The sequence below is a fragment of the Hylobates moloch genome, unplaced genomic scaffold, assembly GCF_009828535.3.
Source record: "Hylobates moloch isolate HMO894 unplaced genomic scaffold, HMol_V3 SCAFFOLD_9, whole genome shotgun sequence".
NCBI classification, from domain to species: domain Eukaryota; kingdom Metazoa; phylum Chordata; class Mammalia; order Primates; family Hylobatidae; genus Hylobates; species Hylobates moloch.
In genome coordinates, this window is record NW_026652284.1 from 95,706,590 (window position 1) to 95,731,154 (window position 24,565).

Genomic DNA, 24,565 nt, shown 5'->3' on the forward strand with positions numbered 1-24,565 from the left:
ATTGGTATGGTAAATCATTCTTCACATTTTTGTTTCAACACTTGCCAGCACTGTATTCTATAAATTAATAATATAGCTGTGTAGAAGACTGATTAAGTTCAGCCAAAATTGAATCTAGAGTTAATTTTATTAAAAAAAGAAGGTATATAAAAAAATTAATTTTGGAGTCATGATTTAACAAATAGACTTTTTAGGTTTGAATTGAAACTTTTAAAAACTAGAAATGCACTGGCAGATTGTGTCTCTAGATTCCTGTGTCACAAAATTCTATAAAGAAATCTCTGTTTCACCAGATAATTCAGAAAAAAGGGATATATATAGATATATATGTAGATATAGATATACACCAAGTGTTAAAATGTTCCATTAAAGCTCAAATCCTTTTTATTGTTATATGAACCCTAAATTGCTGTAATTGATTTCTTCCAGAGTAACTCACTAGATAATCTTATACCCTAAAGGTTATTGGAAATAATACACAAAGTAATAATTTACTAATTCATCAGTCCTAAAGAGAGTATACAAATAATAATTTATGATTATAACCTTAATGGTAGAAAATTTACACAGGCGATATGGCAGTGTCATACAGGAAATAAAATATGGTTTTCCAAATTTTAAAAAATGCATATTTCCTCATATAATTCTATTCAATTAAAGATACATTGATTTTAGACCTCCTAAAAGATCAGCAGTATAACAGGGCCAACAAGAAACAGAAATATAAAAATGCACTGCCCTCAGGAGCTCTCAATCTGCTAAAGGAGGAAAATTTGCAAATGGATAAATTAAAAGAACTAGTATTTGCAGTATCTCCCATATCTTTGTTCTACTGTGTCCCATACTTTTCTAAAAGCTCCTTGCTTTTAGTGGAAAAACCTCAAAAAACACACACACTCACACACACACACACACACACACACACACTCACACTCACACTTCAATGAACTTCAATTTCAAGCCCAGGGAGTATCACATAAACCCCAACATTGCCATGAAATTGATACATTAAAATCATAAGAACTGGAAACTACATGCATGCCAACTCAATCCTATATAAACCAAAACCACCATGTTTGAAACTCAGCATGTTTGTTCATTAAAAATAGAATAACCAAGACTTCTGACCGAACCAGAATACTGTGCAGTCAATGTTGCCAGCCATAACAAAGGTCAGACTAGCTTGGGCTGGTCCACTGATCAATCGTCTGGACTGGGCCTGTGAGCCCAAGTGTAAACTCCAACTGTATTGCTACCTATTTCCAAGACTTTCACCCACTATAGTTAGGTTAGCTATTATGACACAAGTGCAGATTGATTATGATTAGAGTTCATAGTACTTCAAGTTTGGAAATAACTACTTAAAACCAATCTAGATATAAAACTTAAAAGGTTTGTTTAAAATAATGGAAAATTGGTATACTCAGGGTAGTTCCTTTACTTTTAAAATGATTATAATACATTTTCAGACAATTTTGAAAAGAACTAGCATAAATTCTGTGATCATCACACAATGAAGTGTGTGTGGTTGATTTTTTAAAAGACATTTTAATTTGTACTTATTATAACAAAACTTAAAAATCATATTTTTTCTTAACATTAAATGGGTAAATAGGCTAGTAAAAAGTCATAAATAGGCCTATCTTTCAGATCCAAATTGTTTACAAGAACTGAAAGCCTTAAAACTTGGGAGATTTTAATCAAGACTTCCATTAACCCCCTACCAATATCCCAGGGATTGTAGGAATTTTAAACAAAAGGGAAAGCAGAATGCTTTTAAAATGACTTAATGTGATACAGTATTAAGATATGTAACAATGTTAGCAATTAAACAGGTGATATATCACAGGCAAGCATTTCTCTTTTTTCCTCAATTATAAAATAAGACATTAAATAAGACTTGAAAATGAGCCACTAGGTTAAATCTAAGAGAAATGATTAGCAAATAAGTCAGAACACCAATACATAAAACTAAAATCTGATAGTTCTTATAGATAATGAATCTATCCGACAGGCATAGTAAATATGGCATTCATTTTTAAATGGGTATTCAAGAATCTTTTCACGTATATTTCTTCTTTGATAATATGTATATATGACTCTAAGTAGTAGGGCCATTTTTTATTTATATCTGAATAAACGCTATTTACATATATATACACCCTACATATATATTTATATATTTAAAAGAAAATAAACGTTTTGAAGTTATTTGCATAATTAAACAATTAAACTTTTATTTTAGACTTTGATTTAAATACCCACCTTCTGTTCTAAAACTCTTCTTTTAGTTTAGCTTGTTACAATAAGATACTTAACGCACGCATGTCTTTGTGGTGTTTCTGAATCCTATCAATTAGGAAAAGACTTTGACATACCCAGAGGATCTTAAAATTTGATCTCACAAGTGTCAAAATAGTAACTTTCACTGCAGAGGGGGCCTCACTCGTTTTTTTAACATAGACTTTTAGTTGGAGTGAAAAGTTCAACTTCTGCTTAGATACTCGGTAGACTAGTGTACTATGTTTCTTAAGCTTTCCAAATACCAAATGATAAGCAACCTCTTCTGGAATACCTGTCTTGATAGATTAATTGAGAAGGGGTCATTTCTTTTTCTAAATTTCTACAACATTTTGTTATTGTTTTGTTTTTTTTGGTTTTTTTTGTTGTTGTTGTTGTTGTTTTTTCTCACTCTGTGGTACCTGACACTCTTTTTTCTTGTGCTGTAATTGGTTTATTGAAGATTATTTTGGCTACTGGTTTGCAAAAGTCTTAAAGAATCAGTGTCTGTAGCTTAGTCATGGTAATGTTGCTCCTATAATATTCTGAACAAACTAGGCTTTCAGTTTATATTCAATTGTTAAATGAATGTCAATTAATTTGGAAGTCATTCCAACTCCTGTATTCCCTATGAGAGCCTACGTTTCCAGCTATCCATTAGATATTTTCATTTGAATGCCTTACAAACTTGGTAAGTACAAAACCAGCTTCATTATTTTACCCTCATAAAATAGCTAACTCTAGAATTCTGCTAATGATACATTGAAAATAAATATATGCCAGGCTCCGTGGCTCACGCCTGTAATCCCAGCACTTTGGGAGGCCAAGGTGGGTGGATCACCTGAGATCAGGAGTTCGAGACCAGCCTGACCAACATGGAGAAACCCCATCTCTACTAAAAATACAGAATTAGCCAGGTGTGATGGTGCATCCCAGCTACTCGGGAGGCTGAGGCAGGAGAGTCACTTGAACCCAGGAGGTGGAGGTTGTGGTAAGCTGAGATCATGCCATTGCACTCCAGCCTGGGCAACAAGCGCGAAACTCCATCTCAAAAGAAAAAAAAAGAATAAATATAGTAAAGCATGTGAACTTTGAAGCCAGGCTACTTGAACATGATCCAGTTTGATCCAGCCATTCACTAGCTGGGTGACTTTTGACAAGTGATGTAACATCTCTGAGGCTCTACTTCCTCTCTGTAAAATGGAGAAAATACAGCATCTATATAAAGGGGTTATCATGAGGATTAAATAAGTTACTACAAACAAACAGTAAAGCCTTGCCCATAGTTAGTCTTTATCAAAGATTAGCTATTATTTGTCTCCTTTCAGTCATCAAAACTCAAAGCCTCTTTTTTGTCACCCGCACATATAAACTTTGCTAACTCTTGAAGATTGTCTGCCCAGCATAGCTACAGAAATCACTTCCCAACATGATTATCCTAGTGTAGGCTCCCTGTTATTACTCATACAGTAAGAGATCAGCCTACTAATGAGTCTTTGTCACCTCAACCCTGTCCACCTCCTTTCCATGTCAACCTGTGTAAGATGGTCATATTAACCCTATTAAAGGTTTCATCAAATTATCCTTCACCCAAATCCTGGAATGGTTCCCTATTTCCTTCTGAGATAGAGTTTTTCAAATAAACATTTTAGAAAATTATCCTAACCTTTATGTCAAGTCTTAGCTCCCCATACTATACTATACCTAACTTTTCATCATGCTTTTCTCTTTCCTATATCCTGAAAATGCCCCTTGTAATCTTACATTGTTTCCTCTAGATGGCTTACCCTTCTTGCTGTCATATTCACCTGCTAAAAGTCCAGTCTCTCTTTCAAAAACAAGCTCAGAAAACATTTTGGGACAACTAAGTCGGTTCTCTCAATGTGATCTGTTCCTCTTTAAACAATCATAATCATTCTCATCTCCCTTCACCTCTTTTATGGAAGTTTGATTGTATTTTAGCTGTCACCATACCTGTCTTATCACCTACAGCTAATTGTATATAACTTGAGTACAGAAACCTTGACCTATTCATTTTCATACCCTTTATAAGTTCTTCCACAGTTCCTGCCTGAAACCTAGCAGGTGCTAAATTAATATTTATTGGACAACAAGAAACTTTAGAGAGCAGTATATCAGGAACTAACTCTACAAAGTTATCATCTACTTTTTCTATTTCTATTTCTATTTCTTTCAAGTTTGAGTATCGGTTAGTTTGGTGTAGTGAATATCTGTTCTTTGAAAATAAATCCTGAATCCATATGAGTACCAATATATTTAAATTTGGACACTCAACATGCATTCCAATCCCACAAACAGAAGTGTGTTTTGTTAAAATTTCATGAACTACCAAATATAACGAATCTCTAGTGTTATGAAAGGACTTTGCCTAGGGAAGTCTAATGCTTGGAGAAGCAACTGAAAAGAGATAGGACATAAAATAGTTTTGTACTCTTTGCTTTAACACCTGATTTTCATTCTTATCTTACAATAAACTGTACAAATAGCTGTAAGCAAATGAAAGTAAATTTAAATATTTCAAAATTCAGTTTGTGTGCCAAACACTTACTGAGTAGTTACTGGCATCAACTTCACATGCTCACCAAAACACATTAAGAAATTTGACACATTAAGAAATGTTTTGGAGGCAGTTAAATCCCATATATATATAACTTTATAAGTGCATTGTCCCATGAAATATTCTCTGAATGTCAAAGCAACTGAGAAATCTTTCAATTATAAACGTAAAATCAATACCTGGCTGATTCTTTGCTGCTGCTCAAGAAATGCACCTTATTCAAATAATCATATTCACTTTTTCCACTATAATAATGTTTTAAAAACTTCAGGGTTTCTATTTCTTAGCTATCACTGCAAGGCAATTTGAATTAATGAAAGCCACTAAATAATACTGTTTTCCTGTTTCTCAGGAGTATATATACATGATGCGGTAACGTGACCTATGCTTGCCAATAAACTCTACTACTGTGTGGTCCCATAGAGGAACCTGATTGTTGGGAGGCCAATTCTCAAAATTTAAAATTGCAAGCAAGTTGCAATTATTCAGCTATAAAGATACTAAAAGTGGCACTATTGATAATAGCAAAAAATAGAAATAAATGTCCAACAATAAGAAATCAATACACAACTTTTCCAGGACAACTAGTATAACATATAGTGAAATACTATGAAGTCAATAAATATGATGTAGCAGAATATACACTGCTATAAACCAGTGTATAATTCATTAGAAAGTGAAACTAAAAGTTATTTAATAATAAACATACAAATCTATGGTTGCAGGTGCATGTCTATGTGTGTGAGTGAGCATGTCAGTGTGCATGTGCATGTGTGTCTGTATCCAGAAGTAAATACATTAAAAACGTTGATAACTTATTTTCCTCTTTTTGCTTGTTTATATTTTCTAAAATGTCTATAATGAACATATATCTTAATAGGAAAGATAATGCCAAGAAATCCTAATTTAACATCCTTTTCTCTTTTCCTGGACTTTTTCCACTTTATTTCTCCACTTAATCCCTAGCCTCACTCTAGAGGCCACCTCCTCTCCTGAAACCCACACGAGCTAAGTAGAAATTTGGTCACTTTCATCATGATCACCCATATTTCAAATAATTCATATATGAGTAATGACATATGATCTCTGAAGGAACATAAAGAACAAAGATAGGTTTATAGTTTTAAGATTTCAGTGAGATGAAACTGAATTATTCACATCCATTAAATAGAGTTTGAATGATTCACAGCCAATTTTATTTTTATAATTGTAATGAAACAGCTGGGATTAGAGTCTATTCATGGACTCATAAGAAATTTGCACCCCACCTACTAAAATTAGTTTCTGCATCCAAAATTCTGATTTGAACATCTGACTGTGAACAAAACAGGCATCATCGCTCAATGCCAAGAAACTGAGGAAGGAGACTTTAAGCATGTCACTTTCTCACAGAATTATTTTCTCATTGTGCTTACTTCCCTTTAACTTCATTCATAAGCAGCCCCTTGACATGATTCTTTTGTAGCAAAGTTGTTTCCAAAGAATGGGCTTTCTTGTACAAGGTAAGTTCAAATAATATAATTTTTGAAGCTTTCAGACTGTATGTGTGACAGTTGCTTATAACTTATGGATTCTCAGCCACTGGTTGGAAGTCATATTTAAGAATTTGTAGTTCATATGTATATGTCTTTGGACATCAGCATCATTACGTCTAAAATATAAGATTTTGTCTTAAAGTTGCCTCGGGTATCAATTCATAGATCTGAATGTTTAAGGTTTTAAAGGAAATTTACTTGACTCTAGATTTGCTTGACTCTGCAATTGTAAAGAGATTTGAGAAACTGCATACTTCAAACTATAATCTTCCAAAGCAGGAAACAGTGTATGAAGCTTGAGTGACTCACCCAGGGTCACACGGCTAGTTAGTCACAAAGTGAGTCTAGAACACAAAGCCTCCTTTCCTCCAATCCAGAGCACTTTCCACTACATCACAAGGGAAGAGCAAAAAGAAAACATAACATCTAATTTTACCAGAAAATAAAATACAGGCAGGCCTGAACCACAGCCAGAGTTAAATGTGGAGCATACCTACCTCCAAACCCAACTGGAACCTCAAAGGTTAGTATATATTTTAGACTCTTCAAAAATATTTAAATCACATGTGAATTTGAGGAAAGCTCTGATTTTAAAAACTCAAAAGCACCCAGTAGTCACACAGCATAAAGTTATGACAGTGTATTAGCTGGATAATAAATTTGTAGACCACAGACTGTCCATCCAGACAATTTACACTTTAAAAACATCCAGCCTTCTTAGAATTAGTTTGTAAGTCAGGCAAAGAGGACAGATTTTCCTGTATTACCAGGGAACTTTTGGGTAGCCAATTTCTGACGTTAAGATTTAGATAAGCAAAATATGTGTATCTCCTAAAATATAGCCAGCATTGCCTTCAATTATACCATGATTTTACAAACAAATATACTTCTAAAATGTAACAAAGTTTTTTTTCATTGTTCAATGTACAAAGGAGGATGTTTCAAAAGTTCCACGCTGAGTCTTTTTTTAAAAAAAATCGCAAATAATTATTTTGAAGTAAAGTGAATGTCTCTTTCAAATGTACTGTTTGTACATTTTTAGATTCCATACAGAAGAGTGGTTTAACTCGTTTGTCTTAAACATTCATAAATAACATCATACATCTTTTTATAAATGTATGGTTAAGAGTGTCCTGAGAATCTGTATTTTTAGCATATAGGTAGCACAAATGCAATGTTAATTCAGAAAGTATTCTTGCCCCCGCTCCTTCAAATTTTCATTAAAAAACAATAAAAATATTCTATAGTTAGCAATAATATACTGCATATTTCAAAATGGCTAGAAGAGAGGACTTAAAATGTTACCAGCACATTGAAATTTTGATAAATATTCAAGGTAATGGATACCCCAAAAACCCTGACTTGACCATTACTTACTCTATGTTTGCAAAAAATTCCCATGTATACCTCACAAATGTATGAAATATTATGTATCAATAACAGAAAAAAAGAATATTCTGACATTCTGACAACTTTATCAAAGAAAAATACTTAATGGAATCAATGTGCATTTAATATATTTCAGCAAAAAATAAAAACACAATTAAATGCCATCTTCTAAAGAAAAGAGAATTCAATTCTTTTCTCTTGTACTCCCTCAAAGCCCATGCCATTACCCACACACCCGACATACATCTGGGGAAGGCGAAAACTTCAAAACTGGTCTGACAAAGTGTGAAGGGTGGCAGAAGCATCATCCATAGAGGCAAAGCAAAAGCAGAGAAAAGAGAGAAATTATTCCCCCAAGAAAGGCAAAGCCTGAGTAGACTGCTTTCAATTAAAACCCTTGACTCAACTCTGCTTAAGAAAATGAGTTCTTCTTGCAAATCAGTTTCTCTAAAGAATAAACTATACTGCATATGCAATATAAAGTAAGCTTATTATACTATTTACCTTGTATCAGGCATGTACTGTATTCCATATATGTGATAAAATTGCCACTTGCTTTTCTCCTAATTTTTCGCATCTATCATTAAATATGTCAATTTACAACTTAGAAGTTAATCCTTAAATATTTCTAGGATATTATTCCCACGGATGTTTTATGAGCCAATTTACTTTATACCTTAAAAATTATCCCTTTAGATAACAGTGACTTGGACATTAAATACCATTTGTTATAAATCATGTACTTTCTCATTTAAATAACTGGAAATATACTACGTGAAATTATCCAAAAAAGATGATAAAGCAACAGAATAATATGTACAAGGAGGTCCTTCAAAATGTCCTTTATAATTAAAAATCGGAAGTAGCCTAAATGTTCATTAATAAGGAATGTCTTAAACATACGAGGATGTCACTATTCCATGGTATAATGAGGCACAAAAATGAACATTGTGGGATGTATTTGTTGACGTGAAAACATGTCCACAATACATCGAAAAATTAAAAAAGAAAACTATAAAACAGGGAGGTACATGATCCTATACTTGAATAAAATATATATTTAAATATACATAAAGGATACATTAGATGCCAAAATATGAACACAAAAGTATTTATAGGTTGGAATTTATGAGTGGTTTTCATCTTCTTTACAGTATATTGTATCATCCAACTCTTTTGCAATAAGCAGGTATCACTTACATAATTTCAAAAAGGTATTTTGTTTTGTACATATACACATGAAAACGTGTATGCTTAGATGAAACAAATTAATTCTGAACTTGTAGAAAGTCACCCAAGTATTTATTAGCAAACCATATTGAACCAAAGGAGGCTATGCAATGGTTATGAGCAGGGACTCTAGAATTGCCAGAGCTAGAATTTAATCTCTGCCATTATCAGCAGAGTGATCTAGGCAAAATACTTAATATCCAAGCCTCAGTTTACTCATTTAAATGATGGGGATAATAATAGTTTCAACCTCAAAGAGTTCTGGTGAAGATGAAAGGAATCCATCCAGTAATAAATTAATGGAAAGGCAGTAAGCTTAATCCTAGAAACTGAATGCTAAATTAATTGACAACCAATTATAAATATCCATCTATTTTAACCAAATTATTTTGGTAATGCTTTCCTATACAATTGTTTTAAAGTAGTTTCACCAGATTTTCTCTTCTTCATTAAGAATTCAAATTTGACAGCTACAAACAGGTATTCTTGTGTTACCCAATGTATATAGCTACAATCAGAAAGTTAATTCCCTGGGATTTTATGTGCTTTGTCTACCAAGACTTTTTTATAATGGAGCATCAGTCTTGTATAAAAATTTAAACTAAATGTAACACTACAGGCAAATGCAATTCAATAAATCATGTTGTCAGAGATCTTATCACTTCCTTCACATAAAATATCATTTTAACCAGAAATCTATTTTAAAAATCTTTTCCATTTTGTACCTAAATTCTCATAAAAGTTTGATTCATAATTGGTACCTTTTTTAATGTTAGCAAAATTATAAAGGGTATTTTGCCTTTAAAAATAGATATCTATACTGTATATACTTAGCATTTTCTGGTTATTCATGATGTTACGCATACATAAATTTCCATGGTAGAAAATGGTTTATCCTTTTCCTAATTAATATATCCAAAGTAATTCTTCAAAATTAAGAAACTACCTTTTTTAAAACAGGGAAGTTAACACATAAAATTACAAGTGAGAGGGAGGCATTTAATCATTCTGAGATGAACAATGATGCCAAACGCTCAATTTATCACAAGTGAGCTGTCATCAGAAAAAACAAAACTAAGATTCTTTTGCTTCACTCCTAACCACTGATACAGAGTTGTGTTCCAGACTTCCTTGTATTTGTAAATTATAGTTCATAATAAAAGTCTGTAAATAGTATTGCTTCTCCAAAAGGAAAATGGGTCTTCAAACATCAATGAAACAATTTGCCTTTCCCTAAACTAATAACACAACTAGATACAGCAGTACCTAGCTTGCCAAGCTTCCTTAACAGGCAGAGCAGTCTACTAATCAATACCTTTGCCTATAAACACTTAAGGAAAGTTTTGAACAGAATCTAAGGGAAGGGAGAGGAAAAAAAAAAAAAAATATATATATATATATATATATGACAATGGAGACAATATTTACCTTTTTGGTGAAAATAACAAAATCCACGAAAATCCAAAATAAAACTTTGTTGTGGCATTTTAGTGTACTGATGTGCCTATAAAATGGACCCATCGGACTGAGCTCTGCCAGAAAATTACCAGATTCACATCAACACTACATATCTCATTTTTGAATCATTCTGGCCCTCTGCTCCTCAAACTTGGGCCACCTTCTGTATACTCTTCACTTCCAACATCTAAGAATGCTCAACAATGGGTTCTTTTGGGGGCCCTGTTATCTCCTGACTCATGAAGTCCACGGAAAAGAGAAGCCAAGCAAAAGATAGTTATACAGGAAATAATGAACAGATACTGTGCTAAAGGATAACATTTCACAGCGGCTGCAAACCTATAGTCCAATTCACTAAGATACATCTGCTTCATCTGCTTTAGAAACCTGGGCCAGCAGAACTATGCCAGACCTCACAAACAGTCTAGGTTACAAAAACGTTGTTGTTGTTGTTGTTCAAGTGCTATTAATGTGGGTGGGAGTATAAACTAGGGCAGCCACTATGGAGAACAGTATGGAGGCTCCTCAAAAAACCGCAAACAGAACTACATACATGATCCAGCAATCCCTCTCCTGAGTATTTTTCCAAAGGAAAGGAAATTAGTAGATTAAACAGACACCTGTACCCCTATGTTCACTGCAGCACTATTCACAATAATCAAGATACGGAATCAGCCTAGGTGTCCAGCGACAGATAAATGAATAAACAAAATGAGGTAAATACACACAACGGAATATATTCAGTCATAAAAAAAGAATAAAATTCTGTCATTTGCAGCAATGTGAATAGAACAGGCGAACGTTATTTTAAGTGAAATAAGCCTGGAATAGAAAGTTAAACACTGCATGTTCTCACTTATATGTGGAAGCTAAAAAAAAAAAAAAATTGATCTCATAGAAACCAAAAACAGAACAGAAGATATTAGAGGATAGGAAGGATAGGGGGAAAGGGAGAATAGGGAGAGATTTGTTGAAGGATATGAAGTTATAGCTAGACGGGAGGAGTAAGTTTCAGTGTTCTGTAGCACTGTAGGATGCCTGTACTTAACAGTAATATGTAGTTTCAAATAGCTGGAATAGTGAATGTCCCTAATACAAAGAAATTACAAATGTTGAGGTGATGGATATGCAAATTACCCTAATCTTTCCACCACACATTATATGTATCACAACAGCACCATGTTCCCCATAATATGTACAATTCTCATGTGTGCATTTAAAAAATAAAGTGCTTTAAAAAATGTGTGGGCTAACGAAGCAGACTTACAGAAAAGAAATTAGATTGCTTGAAAATCTCATTAATCTAACTAATAAAACCAAACTTCTATACCTATGGAATTGGTTTTAGTTGTTTTCTACTGTCAAAAATGGTATATAAATGTAAAAGATGAATAATCAATAAATAAGAAAAAGCTACTTAAATTTTACATGGTAAAACAGAATTGTCATGTTCACTATTACACATAATGAATTTGATACATGGATTGTATTTTTAAAATCTAAACTAAAACATTTGAGTTTAAATCATATATTTTTCAAATAGATGTCAACAGAAATACATCTATATAGCACAGAAGCAGAGACATGTACAAGGATTTTTCATCTCTGCATATAGTCAATAGTTTTTAATCATTTATTTTACTCTTAGGCAAAGAAAATATCAACTGCTACCTAAAGAGAAACTACCAAGAGGGCCTAAAGTCACGGCTTCATAACCAGTGTTCAGGGAGGTATATACTTCCCATTTTTCCTGATATAGTCTGATCTCTTTAGTATTTTACTTATGCACATGTAAAAAGTTCAAATCGGGTGAAAAAACAGTTATGTACATAAACATTAAGTCAGTGCTACCTCTATGATAACTGGAATTTTGCTTTCATTTTAATTAAATATGAAGCAAAACAATGAATATTACTTTTCACTTCAGACCATCTTTAGTTAAAAAAAAAGCTCCTGCAGTCTTCTGTCAGTGGTTGTAAAGGCATTCAACATTGTCACTTGTTTAAACGTCTGTTTGGCTGCCAATGGACTGTCCCCAAAAGAACATTTTTGCATCTCAATAGTCTGTCCGGTATCAACAATCTTTAAACTATAAATTTAACGCTGCTGAAGAAAAGGGGAAATAACATTCTCATTGTACTGTCCTGGTATCACATTTACAAAATGAACAAATAATCAGACTATTTCCACTTATCTAGCACTCTGCATCTGAGGATCTCAAATGGCCTGACAAACGTTAATTAACTAAGCTGCACAACACTCCTGTCAGGGTGGCAGGCAGTATGATCCTCTCCAAGCGACAGATGAACGGAGATCCTGGGAGGCCCTTCCTTTGAAAGTCAGTGGCTCAACTTGGAACTCAACTTCCAGAACTTGGAACTCAACTCCCCAGGCCCATGTTTGAGCATCTCTGCTGAAGCCAAGCAGCACAAAATGTAGATGTTACAACTGACAGACATTTCTAAATAAATTTAAACTGGAAACCAAGATCAATCTCAAGGAGATTTATCTTTCCTCTAGGTGCAAGAAAAAAGTGCTCTAATAACTACAGCATTTGAACCTACGGAAGAACCTGAGCTACGAGTTATCTGTAACATTCTGTTTTGACAAATAACATGGAGGAGTTTACCTGAATGTTGATTTGCCATGAGCTCCCCCTAAAGACTCAGCCAATAAGCTTAACTGTACTTCTGTATTTTATTAACAAATGAAAAACTATACAATGTTGGTTAATTTTTTTGTGAAATTTAATGATCGATTTTTGGATCCTTATTCATGTAGTTATCAGATAAAAAGCCAAGTTTTCTGCAATGGAATATCCAATCTAAAAATTCCATTTCAAAAATAAAATCCAGAATTTCTTATTCAGGAAACAATAAAATTAATACAGTTGCATCTGCATAAGTTTATCTAAAAAAATACCTTTGTGTAGATGTACATCATAAAAATAAACTTGTCAGAAAAGTATACAACTTTACATGAATGCTGACTATACTATACTACTTAGTTTAAAATGATTAAGAAACATCTATTGGAATATATAAAATAATTTACTTATACTTTTAGCACAGGTAATTTTAAACATGTTAACCTCTTCACAGACCTAAACTTTAAATGAAAACACTGGGTTTTCAAAATATTATTAGTAAATGTTGGTGACTACCTTCAGGTGGTGATTAATGTTTTATAAGATCTATTCTAGAAATGTTAAGATAATAAATAAAAGTTGTCATATAAGCTTAGACTATTTCTAGCAAAGATTCTAAAGGCCTTAATACTTCTTCCTACTAACACAAGAAAATACTCAAAAATTTTGCAGAAATATGGTGTGATTAATATGCAACAAAAAGCCTAGTTTTCCTAGAGCAATTTATAAGATCAAGTTTATGGCAATGTGGCTTTTGTCATACTCAAAGCACAGTAGTCAATACAGAGGCATATGCAACTTAAAATTTTTATATCAAGATCAATTTCATACTAATAACAAGGGAAAAATATAGACATTTACTAAATAACAATATACATAAATGATACCATATTGAACACAAAACTGAAAGCCAAACACTGACCCTGACATAAGCCAAAAAAAGGAGAAAACCACTAATGTTAATGAAGAGAACATTTCGAAATTTTAGCTCTTCTTGTGATTCTTATATTTCCTTCCTCACTTTGAGAAGTACAGCAAACTTTCATTGCTAAAACCAGTTTAAAAAAAAAAAGTTATCAGAAAGACTAATATGCTGAAAGCAACATTTTAATTACGTCCTTTGTAACACAATCCTAACTACATTCAGTCTTTTATTTTAAAATGTTTCCATTATTTACCAGCATAGTATTGAACTATATTAAATCAACATTTTCTGTTGGGCAAGTTTTCCATACTTAATTCTTGATATCACTCTGTATAGTACTTTTAAATGATTAAGTTTTACTTTAGTATTAGAAACTGTATATATAAATGTATTAATATACTTGCTCTATTAATGCTATATTGAAAAAACTATTTAATTAAAAAGGCCCTTTTAAAATCTGATAGTTTACATTTCTTAAATTACTTACAATTTCTGAATAATAGTTACTTTCAAGTTCTATTTTATTGTTTCAAATGTCAGTATGCATTCTGTAGGCATATATTTATACATTACTGTAATTTGGGTTCAAAACATGTAAATTATATCTGTATATTTCTATGGTGTATTTTAAATTATTACAGGACATCTTCACTAATAACTATGCCTCTGAAACTACAAACTTATAGTACTTTTTTTTTTTACCTTTAGTAAACATGATCTCAAAATTCTGCTTTTTTTTTTTTCTACCACTGGTAAGGTAATGAATTAGAGGTATGTATTTGGTATGATAATTTGAGAATACCAACTAATACCAGCAAAGTAGAATTTGTGTCAAATTTACAATGAGAATGGGCTATTTCTTAATTCTGTTAGGTGTCTTAAAAAGCTCATCATCTAAGATATGTACACACTGAAAATTTCATATACAGCTAATAACCTAAATGTTGTACAATAAATTAAATTGGCTACCCTTCCTATTCCAAATATCCAATAAAATTGGTGATTTCCAAAAGCACTATTCAAATATAAAATGTGAATCTTAAAAGATTTAAATTTTATTGCAACCACAGGATGATTCAATGTTCTTCCTTTTATATATGCATATGCATGTATATGTATATATTAACGTAATTTTATCAGATCTCTGAAATTTAGTGGATTACAGACTTTGAAGATAGTAAATCATAGGGTTGGAATTTGGCTACTATTGTAGAACATAGCTAAGGAATCTCTTGTTGAAGGTTTCCTACTTCAGCAGCTAATGTGGAGGAACTGAAAAGGCGGTTAAAATGATGCAATAGAAACTTGAAATCAGGGATTTAAGGAAGTGGAGGAATTGAGAAAAACAATTTTTTAGAAAAGTATTATCATCTCCATCTTGCTCGAAAAATGCAACCACTATACTCAGGTTTTTTATACCATTGCTTAATAAATTGTCATTTCAAAGTCTTAGAGTATATAAACAATGGCAGAAAAGGTGATATTCCAGAAACAGTCAAACAATATGGCGTCAAATGAAGATGTCATGGATGAAAACAATTTTAAGTGGAAAAAGGAAGGAAAGGGGCTCCAGTGATATAGATATAAGGCCCCGAAATATACCATACTCTCAAAATGCAGTATGAATTTAATAAAACATAGAACATTTCATTCCCGCCTTATAACCAGAAGCCATAAGTCACCTGAGGCCAGTAGAGTAATGACATGCTGAGAAAACAACAAATATTGACAATTATAGAAATGCAGCTCCATGTATATTCATCGGAGGGGAGTTCCCTAAATTGAACCCCCTCTTGAAGGGCACAGAAACTGTTTCTCTTTTTTCCAAAGTTACTCATAATAAACTTGCTTCTTCCCTGCAGGAAGGATTCTTTGTTTCTCTCTGTACAGGGGCATCTCCTCTTCTGTATTCAAGCCCTTCTCTTAGCTCCAGGGCATGACTACAGATGGGAAAGGTAACAGCTTTTATAATTAACTGTGCACCTCTAAGGGGTGTTTTTCAACTCCGCTAGCGAATACTGAGAAGCACAGATAGGCTTCAGAGAATCTGCAGGAAATGAGAGCAGAGCAGCCAAGCAGACATTGGCAAGAGCAATTTTTCTCCCCAGTATACATCCAGAGAGAACTCACTGGTCTATGACCCGCAGGTCAAAGCACCTGGCTAATGGAACTCTTATTTCCTAACTGGATCTTTCGTAAAGGTTAGCTAGTTTCTGATCCTACCTTCTATGCACGAACAAAGCTTCAAAATCATCCAGAAAAGCTCAAAACTTTCACAGAGTTAAGGTAAAATGTCCAAGAGGTGGTGTCTTAGGCATCGAGCAACTATCACTTATTGGGAGCTCATGAATTTTCAAAATCTAAAATACTTTTTAACAATGCTGAGTCTACATAGTATGAAGAGAGCAATCGAGGATCTTACCTTACTCAGAGGTTTTGTTTTCTTTTTCCACATGGAACTAGGTCTTTCCCCCTAAAAGATCCTGTTCTTATCAAATGCATGGCATTCTTCTTTGGCCGCTTTTCACACTAATCACGTTTAGGCTTTTCTCATTTTTCCCCCTCTTTTGGCAACTCGACAACAAGCATTGTCATTTATACATAATTATATCGTGGGTTTTAAAAAACTCTGTATTTTTGTATGAACATCTCATCAAGGACATTACATTCTTAGTGATTTAAATCTGTTCTGACTTCCTTATTAACCATATACTGTCATGGCAGCTTAAAATTTAAAAGTCATTTAGTTATTTCAGTGTAACAGATGTACATCCTTCTGGGATTCTAAACCTCCCTTCTCCAAATATGGCCTTGTTGTTCTGTATAGTCACCAGGAATGATTAACCAACATTCAATCTGAGCTAAGAGCAAAGACAAACAAGTGACTGCCTAACACTGTATCAAGTAAGTGCACAGCACATACAAACACACATGAGTTACTTGCTGCCACTTTGGCCTTAGGAGTATAAATCCCCAGATTGAGACAGATCATTAAGTTTCACTTCACACACAACACAATCCTGTACAGAAAGGATGTGTGTCCCTCCTTTTGCCCTTCAAAACAAATGAATTATTTAAAAATGAAACCATCCTACCCGTAACAGGGACTGGGATTCATCCTTGGACTTGTTTTCTCCAGATGCAGGATACTGCTGGGGGAGGGCCCCAGACTTCTCTCCGCCAGCTGGCACCCCCTGCAGGAATCCCTTGGTTTCCACAGCCAAGCCATAAATAGGTCGCGCCAGATGGGCAGCTTCCACATTGGGACTATCCCTTAGAGTCTTTGTCTGCTCTTGGGTGCCAGACACAGGCGTCAGCAGCCCCAGGCTTGCTTGGGTGTATGACGGACTCCCCCGCAGGATGTCTGCCCCTCTCCAAGTCACATTGCGAAGGTCATCACTGGAACTCTCGGTCCAAACTTTCTCTTTGAGCCCGTCCTTCTCTTCCAGCTTCTCTCTCTTCACCACACTCTCAGAAACTGGCTCTCCCATTTTAGAGTCTGGAGTTAGCAGATTGTAGACCTTGAAGTCAATTTTGGGCTCCTCTTTGATGGTGGATATGGCATGACCGTCCTCTTCGCCGTTGGCTGTAGTGATGTCCTGTTCCTGGCAGTGAACAGTGTTGAAGTGCTCCAGTAGTGACTGAGTATCGGCAGCTGTAAAACTGCACTGACGGCATTTGTAGCAGCTGTGTGCTCTCCTGGAGAAGAAGAAAACGGTTATTGCAAAGACAGCGTTCCGAAGCGTTGTTTTATTTTTAATAGCCTTTAAGCACCTGAATTTTCTACCTACTCATGCAATGTAGTAGGTAGAAAGAAATGCAATATTCTTAACACCCCAAAACTGGAATGTAATTAACTGGCATTTTCAGTTCTATATAAAGAATTCAAAGTGCCCTTGTTATATTAGCAGTAATAGGTATAACACAGACACACACAGACACACAAACACACATCATGCACGCACGCACCGCACGCTGCTTGTGCTTGTGCGCATATATTCCAGGTGATTAGCATTAAAACTGGTTAGTTTGCATTACTATTAAATGCCCCACTCTGTTCATTTTGCCTTGATAGATGCATTTTACCCTGATGGATAATCATTAATTATATCATTTAAGTCAGTATTCTTAAGTTTTCACACCTGATTTCAAATGCCCTTTTCACTTTCTGTTGTTTAAACTAAATTGAGGATTTTCCCCCCATAGATATGCTTCAATTTCTAATGCTGAAATGCTTTGTACAGCTTTTCCATATATTAAAAGGAACTAAATTTAAATATAAAATAATAAATCATTATCAAATTATTAAATGATTTTAAAAAAGAAATAAAATGTTCTTTTCCATCATCAAATTTAAATCCATTTAGTGAATTAAATATTGCTCACTGATCTGTAAACTCTAGAAAATAAGATGTATTTATGATTTTTCTCTAAACAAATTCTATCCATCTATGAGAACATAAACACATTCAAGAAATTGAGTGTCTGTTGAGTGTCAAACACCATAATAGAGGTTTTACAAATACATTCATTAAAAGAGTGTGTGTGTTTTATTTTTAAATGGCATAAAACAAGATGATTTTATTATCAAATTCCCTACCATCTTCTGCTGTTAAAGAGAGAACAGTAACTGCTACATTAGGACAAATATTTGATTAACAAAGAAGAACAGAAGTATTGCACTGTAAAAAGCATACCCGAAAGATACACAAGTGATGTGGAATAAGGCATATTTTATTTAACTATAAAAGCTGTGTATGGCTGTCTAAATAAATATCAGGGAAACACTTTCTACTTCCCTGATATAACTTGCTATGAATTACCAAATTAAAGTAACAAAATAAATTTTGTGAGCTATTATTACTTAAAGCTGTAAGATACTGTAAGTTATGTACTCATATATGTAATTTTAGATAATCATCAAAATATTTCTTTGCCAGGCATTGGGTACACATTGGTGAATAAAAGATATATAGTCTTTGCCTACCTGCTGCTTAGAGTCTAGTCAGGAATGACTAGACAGGGAGTTTCACGTGACTTTAAGTCTGTAAGTACAAAGAGTGACAGATGCTAAGAATGAAATGGACAGTAATTGGTATTAAGGGCTGCATAGGTAATCAGGAAGGACTTTCTGAGGGAGATATATGAAATCAAAGGGTGAAAAAAAGCTATCCTTGGAGGATGAGGAAGGGGAAAGGAAGCCACATTCTAGCTAGTCTGAGACACTGAAAAGAGGACATTGTGGTTTTAGAGGAATAAATGAGAGGAAGAATGTCAATTGACAAGCTTGAAGGGTTATCTAGAGCTTTGTAGGTCATGGTAGGGAGAGGGGATCTCTTCAAAGGTAAAGGAAGGCAATCAGCTGGGTAGTAGGTGCTCAAATGCATGTTTTAATTACTCTGGGGCTGTAATGTTCACTGATAACTGCATTCCTTTATAAGACATGTCTGATGGCTGAAATTCCAAAAGAATGTTCCTATTTTATGGAAGGAAAATTCACAGGTATAAAACATGAAACAAAATCTCAAGTATTTGTTGAGCGTGCTTAATGTAGCACACAAGAGCTTACATTTTGTTGAGTAAATATGGATATTTACTTTTTACAGAAGATTGTTTCCAATCTTTTTCCTATTTTTTTCATTGTTTAAGTAGTAAAGAAATATACAACAAATGACAAATAATGGGAGGATGAATTGACCATAAAAGCACAATAGTAAAATTAATTTCCTCAAGTGGAAATAGCCTAACCTTTAATGTGAAGATGATTATGAACAAGAGGAATAATCTTGCCACCAATGTCAAGGCCAGAAAATTCAAAAACAGGACTAAGAATACAAAAGACAATAGACAATACCTAAAACCTAGGACCTAGAACCTCTGTGGATCTCATCTACAAAAGCTTCTTATCAAAAACACATTCTAGGTAGGGCCTGGTGGCTCACGCCTGTAATCTGAGCACCCTGGGAAGCAGAGGCAGGCAGATTACCTGAGGTCAGAAGTTCAAGACCAGCCTGACCAACATGGTGAAACCCCATCTCTAATAAAAATACAAAAATTAGCTGGGTGTGGTGGCAGGAGCCTGTAATCGCAGTTACTCAGGAGGCTGAGGCAGGAGAATTACTTGAACCTGGGAGGCAGAGGTTGCAGTGAGCCAAGATCACGACACTGTGCTCCAACCTGGGCGACACAGCGAGACTCCATCTCAAACAAAACAAAATAACAACAACAAAAAAACCACACACATTCTAGTTTAACCTAATGGGAGATAAACACATAAATCCAAAATTACCCTACTGAATATATTCTACACAATATATTGAGTCATGGAAATTAAAACAACAACAACAACTTCTGAAAGCACTTAGCAAACCATGATTGATTTTCACCCCAAGATGGTTATAATGGACTCACTGTCCACTTTAGCATATTTGTGGTTCCTTGACATGGTGGGATCTCTGCTTGAAATCTCTAAAGAGATCCATGCCTATAAATTAAAACTACAAATTACCACTGACACTTCTACCAAAACTGGTAACTCCAGTGATAAAATGCCAAAGAATCATAGTGATTCTGTTTCAAGATATCAAGACTGTAAATACCAGGGTGACAAGAAGGAGAAGGGATCAACATATATGAAAAGAAATACAAAATTCTTGTGGACCACAAAGCAAAATTATTTTCAAACGGTAGACTCTCAGTTCTTACTGGTGAAACGACCAACCACATGTAAGAGTGTAGACTCTTAAGGAGAATGCTTAAGCTTCAAACTTTGGCTCTGTATTCTACAATGTAAGTAACTTTGAATAATTTACTGGACCTGTCTCAGTTTCCTCATCTGCAAAATGAAAATAAAGTTGTCTCTTGATAGGGTTCTTGTGCATATTAAGTAAATAAATGAGAGTTAATCAGTATAAATCCTAAAATTAAATAAAGCCGCTCTGTTCTCTGTGAATCCACATTCTGTACTGTTTCTGCAAGAGTTTAAACTTACAAACTGGTGCTGTGGCATCTATCATTCATTGCCATTCCCCCATGTACCTCAACCATGACGAAAAAAAACATTTTTAAAATCAAGCTTATGTCCTAGAAGATCCTTTGCTTTAGGACATGGCCCAGTAGAATATATTCTATGCTTTTCTGCTTCATCTAGCGGCGTTCAATGACATGAAAGAATGAGCAGTTTAGCCTTTTACTGCTTAATTGTCAAGCTTTACTCTTTTTTCATTAATAGCAGTCAGAGCCAGTATCTTCAAATTCTAAATAACAAAGACAGTAAGGGCATTACCTGTGTTTTATTAAAACCTTGGGAGGTAAGGATGTTTTATGAATGTATTCATTAAAGTTGTTTAGAACATGGCATATCTAGGAATATAGCTAAGTAATTAAGATTATGTTCCTTCAATATCTACTGATTCTGAAGAAAGACGAAGGAATAGGGGTCACTTAAGAATATTTCTAGATTGCAGAATCAATAGATATTGAAGTTACATAATCTTCACCTATTATTTAACTAGTACTTCCTCTCAAATATACAAGGTCCTAGGTCCCTGCCCAAAACATGAGTTCATCACAGGGTATCACACCCTGAGTCAAGGTGTCTGAGTCTTCTAGGTTTTCTAGTTTGAAGTTCCTGTCCCAAAGGAAAACTCCCTGACTCCTGGCATGTCTCAGCAGGAGCTGCTCTCATCAGCCCGGAGAGGACCTCGTGAACCAACCGACCTAGGCAAAACCGCCCATGGTACAGGTGCTGGAGAGCTGTAGGAACACAGAGAAGAGTGGGGATAGGAATAAAGTACAAAGGAAACAGAAAGTGCAGGGGTAAGTTTTCCGTGAGAACCAGGTTTTATGTCGAAAAGGAAAACACATTTTAACAGGAAGGATATTACAACAAGGTTGTAAAAACAAGCTTAATTCACACTTCTTTTGAAAGTTCAAAGCACTCATGTCTACAGGTTCTCACGTTCCACTGAAGTATACGGCCCATTTCACAGATAGTAAAATGGAGAAAGAGTGCCTTGCCCATTTCATCTATATCAAGTCAAGAACACAGGGCTTCAAACTCCCAGAACAATGTTATATTTTTCTGCTTTCCACTGCCTACCTTTCTAATTTTATATAAATGTAAACTACTGACGATATGCCAAATGAAAACACAGGGGATGGAAAAGGTCTTCTAACAGAGAAAAAAGAAACTGGCTACAGCAATGGTTTGCAAAACAGGCTGGGCAGCATTGCACCCAAAGAGTTTCTTTCTCAGCAATAGAGATTCCAAGTCTTTCTTATCCCACTGAACCACAATATCCCGGGCGTAATCTGAGAATCTAAATGTTTAACAAAGTCCTCAAATGACGCCAACACAGGGACCAGTACCCATAAACTGTATTACTAGCTACATAATGGCTCTAAACAACTTAAATGAGTAAACTCACAAGACATCTCCTAACTCCCAAAGCTTTAATAAAATACAGGTAATGATCTTACTATTATTGTTATTCAGAATCTTGAGACTCTGGGTCTTACTACTATTAATGAAAAAAGGGTAAAGCTTGGCATTTAAGCAGTAAACTGTTAAACTGCTCAATCTTTCAGGCTATTGAACACCACTAGGTGAAGCAGAAAAGGCAATTTGCTACAAAGTGCTCTTGAGATTTGAACAACTCCTTTCTCCTTGTATTATCAGTCCTAAATGAATGACAGGAAACATATTAAAAAGACAACACTACTGTCAAAAGCCTGGAGCAATATAAACTTTTCAATAACCTATACTAAGATCTAGACCAGTGCTTCTCAAACTACTGTGTAAAAATCACCTGGGGATTTCATTCAAATTCATATTCTGATGCTGGAAGACTAGGGTAGGATCTAATATTCTGTATTTCTTCTTTTATTTCAAATTTTCCCAGATTCTGATAATACTCTGTATTTCTTACAAGCTCTTAGATGATGCTAATGCTGTTGTTTCCCAGACCACACCTTGAGTAGCAAGAAGCATGCAGCTATGGTCATAAATAACTCACAACAAGTGTGTTGGCTGGGAGTGTACTGTTAATATACCTGCATGTACTCAGCACTTTTAGAACATTCCCAAATGAATTTTTTTTTTTAAGAGATGAGGTCTCACTATGTTGCCCAGGCTGGCCTTGAACTCCTGGGCTCAAGGGATTCTCCCACCTCAGCCTCCTGAGTAGCTGGGATTAGAGGCCTGCACCACCATACTCAGGTCCAAGATGAATTTTTTATGAATAGCAACATTGTTATTATTCTTAAGTCACATATACCTTCTAACTCAACGTTCACAGCTTTATAAAATAAACTACAAGCACAAAATTGTCAGGAATAATCCCAATTCATTTTTTCTTTATCACTGTTTGGAGATTGTCTTTAAATATTCTTTAGTACTAGATCATTTACATATATTGCCCGAAGCAATAACACAAAGTATACATTTCCACCCCACTTTGCAGATAAAGAAGCAGAAGCACAGAAGAGTTAATTAGCATAAAAATATTGAAGGCAAAATAGAATGCTTTTGCTCTTGTCTATGGTTACTGTTTCATGTACGTTATTTGATAGTTAAAGCAATGATTGTTCAGGAATTAGTACCTAAAAGATTTGAGCATATTCTCTGACGTGTATCATTCTCACAATAATAACTGACAAGATCTTCAATATAATGTCACACTTCCAAATAATAAGACTAGCTTATAATAAACCCCAGTAAAAGGAAACTTTTCTCAAGAATAAAAGTTTAGTCATTGTGAAAGTACATTAATTTGGACTCTCCTCCAACCTACTAAATGCACTTTCTTTTCATCAGCATTAACATGAAAACTTCAAAGACATTCAGGAAATTTTTCCTCTATTTCTCAAGACCCAACTTAACCACCCCCTCATCCATAAAGACTTCCCAAATGATTCAATCCAAGAATTAATCTAGTATCTTCTTCGTTACTCTAAATCCTTGTATTCCTCTTCAATTTTTTTTAATCACAGATGGTATTTGATTAAAATTATATATGCCTCACTTTACAGGTATATGTAATTACCCTAAGGTCGAGACCAAAGCTCACACATGTATTGATTCCTCTCATCACAAAACATCCAGATTGACAGCAAGTATCTGCGTAATAACAAAGAAATGGACAATCACAGCTCTGGATGTTCAAGATGCTGGATTTAATATGTAGGGTCACAAAGCAGACAGAAATATTAAGATGTACACAGATTTTTGCAGATGGCATATTTTGAGTGATCCTATGAATAAACTCTTCATTAGTTAAAAACTCCTAAAACCTCTGGGTACATTAAGCCAAACTAATTTCAAATTTTTTACAAATACATGCTTTGTATTAATCTAAATGCTATATCCTCCTGCCACACTGATAGCAAACACTTTCTTCATATTATCTGAGAAAAAAAGATGTCATTTTATAGACCTCCTTAGCATAAGCATAAGGTCATCACATAAAACACAGAATGCTCAGTTAAATTTAAATTTCAGATAATAAATGAATATGTTAGTG

At 34.3% G+C, this 24,565-nt stretch overlaps 1 protein-coding gene across 3 annotated transcripts in view; it reads right to left on the reverse strand.

Annotated features, from left to right (window-relative positions):
• Positions 1–24,565, reverse strand: part of TRPS1 (transcriptional repressor GATA binding 1) — a 260,696-nt gene that overhangs the window by 159,961 nt on the left and 76,170 nt on the right. For all 3 annotated transcript variants that reach the window (XM_032760299.2, XM_032760298.2, XM_032760300.2), the window contains one exon: positions 17,138–17,741. In XM_032760299.2, the coding sequence (XP_032616190.1) occupies positions 17,138–17,741 (604 nt within the window). The remainder of the gene's footprint in view (positions 1–17,137; positions 17,742–24,565) is intronic.